The sequence below is a fragment of the Portunus trituberculatus genome, chromosome 13, assembly GCF_017591435.1.
Source record: "Portunus trituberculatus isolate SZX2019 chromosome 13, ASM1759143v1, whole genome shotgun sequence".
NCBI classification, from domain to species: domain Eukaryota; kingdom Metazoa; phylum Arthropoda; class Malacostraca; order Decapoda; family Portunidae; genus Portunus; species Portunus trituberculatus.
Genome location: NC_059267.1, coordinates 4,964,281 through 4,974,280, shown reverse-complemented (window position 1 = coordinate 4,974,280; position 10,000 = coordinate 4,964,281). Strand labels below are relative to the sequence as shown.

Genomic DNA, 10,000 nt, shown 5'->3' with positions numbered 1-10,000 from the left:
GTGTGTGTGTGTGTGTGTGTCTCGTTATTTCACCGTTCTGTATACGTTTAATCTCTGGCGTCCCTCTTTATTATCCTAGTCTGTCAACACAAATTGCAAGTAATAGCTTATAGCGAAATGTGTCCTATTTTTAGCGCTTATTGATCAAGGGGAAGCTATTATATGTAGGAAACACATAGCCCGGAGCAAAGCAAGGTGCCTCTATCGCCTCGCCTCGCCCCGCCGTGTTAACCCCTGCAGTAACATGACGTGTTTTCATATTTATTCTGACTATTACTCAATGATTTTATACAGCTTCACAAACTTATGTGGGGATTAAAATAGTGAAAACTGGCCATTAATCTCTGACACCGTAGACCCTTCTTATTGTAAGCAAAATCATCTAATCACACACAAACTATCGTAAAAATGCCACTTAAGGGATTAGACTCGACTCACTCAGACGCCCATAACTGAGTGCATGGCGGTAATTCAGTGCTGGAGATCTTAATGACAACAGTGCCCACAGAGATAGATTGAGAGTTTATGGACGACAACAGTAACAACACAGCGCCTTGTTTTCACCCGACATGTTTCCACTTTCCATCGTCGTTCGTGGAGTGGCTGGCGAGAACAAATCAAGGTTCCTCGCAATTCTTTTACATTGATTTTTGGGTTTGATTAGGCGATTTTATTGACATTAGGAAGGGTCTATGGAGGTCAGAAGATTAATGGCTGGAGTCTTCACTATTTTAATCCCCCACATAAGTTTCTGAAGCTGTATAAAATCACCAAATAGCAGAATGCATAGGGAAACGCGTCCTGGTACTGAAGGGGTTACGGCAACGCACACCCTAAATAGCTTTGATACTAGTTAACCCCAATGAATAAGTGTATGCAAGTCACTGTGTATGCTTGAGATCTTACTGAAAACAATGCCTACACATCAAATTGTTTTCACCTATTACATATTTCCACTTGTATCGCTGCACGTGAATGGAATAGCTCTCTCTCTCTCTCTCTCTCTCTCTCTCTCTCTCTCTCTCTCTCTCTCTCTCTCTCTGTTCACCTAGCAGTGAGTAGGTACGGGATGTAAATCGAGGAGTTGTGACCTTGTTGTCCCGGTGTGTGGTGTGTGCCTGGTCTCAGGCATATCTGAAAATCGGAAACAATGAGCTCTGAGCTCGTTCCAAAGGTAACGTCTGGCTGTCTCGTCAGAGACTGCAGCTGATTAAACAGTGAATTACACACACACACACACACACACACACACACACACACACATATATATATATATATATATATATATATATATATATATATATATATATATATATATATATATATATATATATATATATATATATATATATATATATATATATATATATATATATATATATATATATATATATATATATATATATATATATATATATTATAATACACACTCTTTTTGTTGTGCTGTCCTTTTTTGGAAGCAAATGTCCTTTTTTTTTTTTTTTAAAGCAGGTTTGTCCTTTTTTTTTTTTTTTCATGTGTAGTGTCTGACAACCTGCCGTAGTCAGCGCGGCGGCCGGCCAGTTTACCGTGAGCCGCGCTGGTCTTGGCAGGACAAGGCGCTGGCAGTGAGGGACAGTGACTGGTGGAGATGAAGATACCGATAATAGTGATATCTATAGTAGCGAAGAGAATATTGTGTGTGTAGCCTCTCAGTAATCAGAGGTTAACTATTTAAACATGGTTGAGGACACAAAGTGGACAGTGGAGTGTGGGTGCCTGCTAGTGACACGGACAGCCGCCGCCGAGCAGTCTTTGGCCAACGTAAGTAATATATTGGTGTAAGTCATCATTTCACGGTGGTGCCATGTCATAACCTAACGTTGGTAACCTCCAGGACAACATATCAGTGAACTAACACCTGCACATACTTATAAAACCAAATAATTCAATCTTGAAAACGTAAACAAACCGATCCCCTGACCCGCCGCCTCTCTCTCAGCCATTATCTGCCTCATCTCTCAATCATTACAGGCCAGACAGGTCACACACACACACACGCACACACAAACACAGACACACAGCAGTTAACTATTGCTGTGTAATAATTTTGTTCAGTTCTTGAGAAACGCTTAAAGGCACTAATGAATCCCTTTGCCGTAGTGTCTGGGCTGAGAGCTTACAAACTGTTACTCCGGGATACAAGCTTTCCAGGCTCACACAGCAATCCATGGCTGGAAAAATATTAGGTGGAATGGAGACTGAGCCTAAAGAATAAAGAGTAAATAGACGAGTATCTCAGCTGATAGGTACTGAGCGGAGCGGCGCGAGAGATAGATAGATAGAGATGGTGGGAGGGGGGGTGGAGGCGGAGATATGAGGAACATGGGGGAGGGGACGGAGTGGGGGACAGACGGGAAGGTGGAGTGTGGATCGCAGGCAAACTGATACGTCAGAGGCACCTGTAGCTAATGACAACTAGGTACCACTTAAAAAAGAATGGCAGATGTCACTTTTGTCACATTACCAGGACTAACAGGGGACAAAGACAATGACAGAAAAATAGTGAGCCACATGAAAACATTTTTAGTCGAGAGCTGGTCAGTTTGGGACCAACTTTATCAATAAATAAAATAACAATGTATTTTTTTTTCTATGTTTAGGCTGAAAAAAGAAAGGAAACTAAAAAATATCACAGCAAAAGAAATAAAACATGAAAATAAAAAACTGACCTTTTTAGTTTTAGATTCAGACCAAAAAGAAATAAGAAAAAAGAAAAAAAATCACAGCGAAAGGAAAACAAAAGATTAAAATAACAATGTAACTTTTTCAATTTTAAGATTCGGACCCCAAAAAAATGGGAAAAAAATCACATTAAAAGAATGAAAAAATAAGAACATAACTTTTTTTTTTTTTAATTCGGTCTCAGAAAAAAAGGGAAAAAACAGCAAAAGGAAAAGAAAAAAAAATAATAACCCATCTCTTTATTTTTCAGGTTTGGACTTTGCAATCGTTTCTGCCGCGACTTCCCGAGTGCTCTGACAGGAAGGTTGGCCCCAGAGGAGTTTGCCGGGTCAGTGGGGCGGGTCAACACTGTGCTGCGGAAGACCCTGCCTGTGTCCGCCCGCTGGCTCCTCTGTGGCTGCTGCTTCTGCCTCTGTACCTGCGGCTGTTCCCTCTGGCCCGTCATCTGCCTCAGTAAACGGGTGTGTCTTGCAAGTCTATGTCTGGTTTACCTTGTTTTTTTCTCTATCTCTGTCTCTCTTTTTTGTCTTTTCTTTTATTTTATATAAGACGAGGAATTTTCTTTTTTATGTACAAGTAAGAGGAGTAATGTCTTTGTTTTCTTTGATTTGATGTACAGGTTTATCTTTTTTTTTTATGCAAGAAGAGAACTGTCTCTTTTGTTTTATTCTCCTTTTTATGTAAGAGAAGAAATGTCTTTTTCTTCATCCTTTTTTGTGTAAGAGGAGGAATGTCTTTATCTTCATTTTTTTTTTTTTTTTGTAGGAGGAAAAATGTCTCTTTTCTATCTTCATTTTCATGTAAGAGAAATACATATTTTTTTTCTTCTCTTTTATGTAACTAAAAGGAAAAATGTCTTTTATTTTTCTTTTTCTTCTTTTTACGTAGCTAAGAGGGGAAATCTGGCCCAGGGCAACAAAAACAACTAAACATGAAGGGCCACTTACATGCCAGTCAGTGTCCTTCAACTACTGGTGACTGTAGCTTTGTTTTGGCTCAGTGAGATCACCAAGGCTTACACAAACACGGGAATGAGTGCCACTCTGCCGTCAGTTAAAAAGAAGGCAAGGTTTCATTTCTGTGGTTTTGTTGTCTTACAGTGCCTCTTTTGCAGACGAGAAATGCAATAGAGAAGACTTTAGAGGCGGAAAACACCAACCTATACCACAAGCTTGGCCTTCACTGGAGACTCACTAGACAGAGATGTGATAATTCCTCCCTCATGGAATATGTGAGTGATTTGACCAGACATCACTTTTTTTCTTTTTTTTCATATATATATATATATATATATATATATATATATATATATATATATATATATATATATATATATATATATATACTATATATGTACTTCTTCAGTATCAGGACACATTTTCATATTTATTTTGCCTACTATTTCATAACCAAACATTTGGGGGTCTGTCTGTCTTGGGGTTCGTCATTGGGGTTTGTCATTTGTTCCCACGGGGTGAGTCAAGTACAACACCCAACACCGTGCCGCACTGGGGGGCCGCCACTGCCTCCCCCGGCCACCTCCAGGGGTTCACCAGCCTTGTCTTGTGAGGTGCTGCTGTCACACAATTGGTACCAGCTCATCCTCCCCAAAAAAAACTTCCCGTTCCTCGATTACATGAAGATAAGCTCACATTTTTGGACTGGGTTGGGTTACGTTAGGTTAGGTTAGGTTAATGTTGGGTATTTAAGAATGGGTTAGATTAGGTTAGTATACATTAGAAGAGGTTAGATTAAGTTAGGATACATTAAGATTGGTTAAGTTAGGTTAGGTTAGGGTAGTATAGATGTTCAAATGCATGACTGTGTGTGGAGTGTGTAATGGAAGTAGTGAATGACAGCTTGAGTGTTTAAGGGGCTCGATCTTAAGGTTTGGCTGTGTACAGAGAATGAGAGACAGATGAGTGAGTGTGTGAGTGTGGCAGAAGAGAACTCAGTGAGGTGAGAGTGAGAGATGTATGAAAGAGCTGGATAGAAACAAGTGGAGATTCTGTTCTTAGGGGGCAAGTTATGAATTGAAACCTAAACTAACTTAATCTTAGCTCACCCAGAACCAATGATAGAAGTGGCTTATCGTTCTGTCATCCTTGCTGTCTCCCCCTTCTCTTTTTCCCTCTCTCTCTGTCTTTCTCTCTCTCCCTTTGTAAGTATCACATCACACACACATATTGTAACACGGGTCAGTCACTGTAAATGCTTCATCACTCTTTTTTATTCACCGTAGGATGTAAAAAAAAAGGTATAAAAACAAGATAATGAGAGAAAGTGGTACTATATTTTAAAATGGGCAGTCAGTCAGGCCACTCATGAATCCTGTTAACCTTTTCTACCTGTCTATTTGTCGTGAAGTGACAGCGCGAGTGTGTGTCGTGTGAGTCAATAGGCATGTGATTTTTGCTGCCCTTACCTGCCCCTCTCCCTTAAACACACTGAAAGGGTTGACATATCACCGACTGTAGATCTGAGTGCTTGTGTGTGTGAGTGTGTGTTACTGTACTACATGAAAGGGTGTGTGTGATTCATTAACAGCTCCCTGCCTTCCCCGTGGTCCCAACCTCACACCTACACCCACACCCAGCCATACCACAGTGCATTTCTCTCCTCTGAAGCCTCCACACACTACACAGGTCACAAGGCACAGGCAGGGCAGCACCAAGAGAACACTACACTTGCATAGAAAATAGAGGAGGTACATGAGTTTCACCCCTTCAGTACTGTGATGCATCTTTACCACAAGTTTGGGTAAGATTTGAGAATTTACATTAGGAAGCGTCTATGGAGTTCAGAAGATTAATGGTCAGTCTTCACTATTCTATCCCCTACATGAGTTTTGAAGCTACTCGCACATAAAATCAACTAGCAAGCAAAGACAAAGGTGAAAATGTGTCATGGTACTGAAAGGGTTAAGGTCTTGTACAGTATGGCTCATTTTCTCAAGATTCTGTACAGGAGATTGTGAGACAGGAGCAAATTAAGGTGAATAGAGGAGGTTTATGAAGATAACTATATAGACTAATATGCAGCCCTTCAGACTATTACATCCCAGAATGAATGCAACCCTATGTAGGCTGAAAAGAGAGAGAGAGAGAGAGAATGTCTTGCTATGATAACAAAAGACATGGAGTGCTCAGCCTACCTTCATGCAAAAAGATATTACCTGCTGTCAGTATACAAGATAGGAGTAACACTGGGGACAACACTTCTGGACTTTTGTAACACCACCACCACCACCACCACTACTACCTCTCCTGTCTTCAACTTCAAGAACTCACAGAAAAACGTGCTTTAAAAGATGAAGAAGTAATTTGCTCATTTTAGAGAAAGTGTACATTAATATTTGTCTCTTCACTGCATAATTGTATTGGATATTGATTGAGAGAATGATTGGTGGTGAGGACAGCAGTAGGTTTATGTCAAAGTAGAAGCTAATGTGCAGAAATGTTAAGATGATTTGTAAAAGGAAAGTTTATGAGTGTGTGGAATGGATTAGTAAGAGGTGTGTGTGTGTGTTTTAGCAAGCAATACTGGTGCTTTGTTTTTGTATGTGCTTGTGTGTTGCATTTGTGTGTTTGGTTACCTGATCACTTCATAACCTGGTGATTGCAAGGCAGAAAGACTGATATTGCTTCTCTTTGCCATTGGATGTTTTGAGGTACAACATTTTTTTTAGATTTGTATATTTTTCTTCATCAGGGAAATGCAAAATAGAAAATGTGACGTGAGGGAAGTTGTATTTGGACTCTGTACATAACAATTATAAATCCACGCCTTTGATCAATTAACGGCATTTCACAGGTACTGACGAACCGTACAAGTATATCATTGACAAGACTGTGATGTTTCATGTTACCAAATGCCTCTGTTAGTGTCTTGGCTGATCTTTTATTTTGTTTCACTGCCTCTTTCATTTTGTTTCACTGCCCATCTTTCTATCTTTCATTTTGTTTCACTGCCTATCTTTTTTGTTTCACTGTCCATCTTTTCTCTTGTTTCACTGTATCTTTCATTTTGTTTCACTGCCTATCTTTCTATCTTTCATTTTGTTTCACTGCCTCTCTTTGTTTGTCACTCTCTGTGTAGTGAGAGGAAGGCAGTTCAGGATGAGCCAGAAATGAGGAAAAGCTACACTAAATATAAGCTTTCTATATCTTTAGTCTCTCCACTTTTCTTACCCTCTTTCATGTTCCTCACTCTGTTTTTTTACTTTCCTCTGTTCTTTCTTCTTGTTTTCATCTTCTCACCTTTTGTTTACATGGATTTGTTCTTTTTTTATTGTTTTTGTTTGTTTATTGTTAATTTTCCTTTATTTTTTTCCTTGTATTGTTTTATTTTCCCTTGTTTTTTCTCCTTGTTTTATCTTTTCCTTCCTTTTGTTTATATGGATTTATTCTTTTCTATTTTTTTTTTTTTTTTGTCTATTGTTCATTTTCCTCAATTTTTTCCATTTATTATTTTATTTTCCTTTTTTTTCTCCTTGTTTTTATCTTCTTCCCTCCTTTTCTTTATGTTTGGTTCTTCTTTTGCATTTTATTTATTTTTTTGTCTTGTTTATTTTGCTGTATTTTTTCTTCTTCATATTCTTTTATCTCTTCATCATCGCTGTTCCCATCTTATTATCTTCATGTTATCTCATTTTCACACACAAGAGGCAGATCGACTAACTTTATTGTCATTATTATTTTTTTAGGATGTTCATTATCTTCATTTTAGGTTCATATTTGTAACTATTTCATTTTCATTTTTTTTTTCTTTTTCTTTTTACCTTCTAAGATTACACTGGTCTTAAAAAATATTCTGACTACTTAATGTTTTTTTTTTCTGTTTATGTAGCATTGTTTTTCTCATTTTCTTTCTATATTTTAGTTGTAAGTCAGGTTAGGTTAGGTAAGGTAAGGTTTATATTAAGTAAGTCCTAAGAGTGGAAGTATGTAAACAAATTGTAGTTGAGGAGGAAAATGGGAAAATAATTATGCATAGTTTTTTTTTTACTTTATTTTCTTTTCCTTCTTTCTTATTTCCTTTATATTTCTTTCCTTTCATTTTCTTTACTTTCTCTTCTTTCTTTATCCTTCTTTCCTTTTTGTCTTTCCCTTATCTCTCTTTCCTTTCATTCATTAATCTTTCTTTCCTTTTATCATTCCCTTATCTTTCTTTCCTTCCTCTTATTCCTCATTCATCACCACCGTTTCCACATTACGTCTCATTTATCCACATTTTCTCTGTTCGTCGTGGGCAAAGCATAGAGACGCTGGAAAGATAAAACAAAGGATCTAATACATTTTAAAACTCAAAAGAAATAATGTTATATAATTCCTGTATGTAGAAGTTTATTTAGCGAGTTTTGTATGGTGAGAATTAATAGTGATGAGTGATGTCTGTTCAAACGCGTACACCGCCGTATTGAGTGAGAGTGTATAGGAGTAGTGTATGAGCCTGAGTGAGAGGAGGAGGGGGTGTCCAGGCTAGTGATAGGGATTGGGGGATGCGAGGAAGTACAGATGCTCTAAGAAGTGATGTCAGATGCTAAATATTTCAAGGGTAAAGAATTATCAAACTGTTTTTCTCATTTTTCACATCTCTAGTTATGCGTCAATGTAAAGCAGTTAATTTGTACCTATATTCATTTTCTATGCTAAATGTTTTGTACCAGAGTAGTATTGTATTGGTCAGCTTCTTTCACTTCCCACAAGTCACAGTTCTAAGTCTGTGTGGAGCTCTTAATGTAAACAAGTCAGGTGTATATTGATTCCCATTGTGCAAAATATTTCAGTCTATCACTATCAGACAGCTTTCTTCACCTATTACATCTCCAGTTTCTCTTAGTCTGTGTGAGACGCTAAAACATCAACCAGTCTATTACAACATCAATTTCTGCTCTATTTATGAACGTGAAATTAACTTATTTTTGACATCGCTGCTTGGGACAACTGTACTAATAGTCAAATAACACACACACTTACCTCTGCTGTGTGTTCCCTCAGTCTAGTCCTGTGATCAGCTGTGAGTCATGTTCTGTAAGGCCATGAGCTGATCAGGATGTCAGACTGAAGGGAAGTGAAAGCACTGATGGTGAGTGTTGCTGTGCTTCCACCCATGACTAGCCTGGCCCTCAGTGACAGCCGAGGACACGACCGCTTCGCCGACGCACTGTTCTCGCTGCCCTGGTCTGGTGCAACTGTGTGTAGTGTGCCAAGCTGATTCAGTCACAAGATTTGCTTACATTGTACACTTAGGGTCGGAGGCGGAGCAGCAGATGGCGCTCACTGTCACTGTGTTGAGTGCTGTCCTGCGTCCCGAGGCCCTGGGCTGGCAGGTGTATGTGGTGAGGCGCTGTGAGGGTGCGGGTGTGTGGGTGTGGCAGGTCTGGGGCTAAGGGAAGCATGCAGGACACAGTGGAGTGAATGCCTTGCTGTGGTGACTTCTGGCCCTGACTGTACCTTTGAAATGCATGTCAAGTTCACAAATAAGATATATATACCTATATGCATATATAGATATATGTGTTTGTGTATAATATGTATACATGTATACATGCATCTATGCCTGTGTACATATTACACACACAACAGTCTGTACTATGGGTTCTATATCCTAGTCATCCCAAGTGCTATTGAATAATATTGCCTTTAGACATTTTTTTACTCTAGTTTATGCTTAAGTGCTGTGTTCACTGAGCACTGGATATCACCTTTCTTTGTGCACCTCCACCACTGTACCGTAAGACTGCCGTGTCTCAAGCACCGCCGGGCACAAGAGGCTCCCAGGACGAGGGGGACCACCGCTGGCACAAAGACAAAGACGGCAGGAGTGTGTGTGTCTTAGTGGAGCCCCGCCCAGCCCACCCCAGCCCTGTCATGACTGTGTGGTGATGCTGGTGCCATGCCTGGGCCTCCACAGCACTCAGTCAACCCCAGGAGTGTGTCTGTCCTGAGGGAGCCAATGTTACTCATGATATTTCTAAATTTTAGGGACGGTATTCACCCCAGAGGCTCTTTTTGCTTCTCTTCTTATCAACACAACTCCTGGTTTTATGTATAGTCTTGTTTTTTGTCTCCTGTTTATAGGCATAGTTTGTGTGTCTTGTTTTTGTTGTAGCAGTGATGGTTGGGGTGGTGAAGGTGTGTGGTGAGACAGTTACTAGTGCTCTGGAGGGAAAGATGTGCAGTAAGTCATAGGAAGAGGGATGTGCAGTGTGCCATGTCAGAAACGTGTGCACTTCATAGAAAGATGTGCACTCTGTCATGTCAAAGGAAGATTT

The 10,000-nt window shown here is 39.4% G+C and overlaps 1 protein-coding gene across 1 annotated transcript; it reads left to right on the top strand.

The window, feature by feature from the left end:
- The first annotated feature begins 2,478 nt into the window (after window positions 1–2,478).
- LOC123502953 (cysteine-rich hydrophobic domain-containing protein 2-like) lies at window positions 2,479–5,419 on the top strand. Its single transcript, XM_045252246.1, has 5 exons — window positions 2,479–2,579; window positions 2,975–3,185; window positions 3,839–3,977; window positions 4,629–4,683; window positions 5,272–5,419. The coding sequence occupies exons 1-5, from the start codon at window positions 2,479–2,481 to the stop codon at window positions 5,417–5,419; spliced, it is 654 nt and encodes a 217-aa protein (XP_045108181.1).
- Window positions 5,420–10,000: the final 4,581 nt, after the last annotated feature.

Excerpts from the sequence above, each read along its gene's own strand:
- LOC123502953 (XM_045252246.1), top strand. The coding sequence starts at position 2,479 with ATGGCAGATGTCACTTTTGTCACATTACCAGGACTAACAGGGGACAAA. Across the intron at positions 3,186-3,838 it reads TCATCTGCCTCAGTAAACGG|ACGAGAAATGCAATAGAGAA; the intron begins GTGTGTCTTGCA and ends CCTCTTTTGCAG. Across the intron at positions 3,978-4,628 it reads GAGTGATTTGACCAGACATC|AGAATGAGAGACAGATGAGT; the intron begins ACTTTTTTTCTT and ends GGCTGTGTACAG.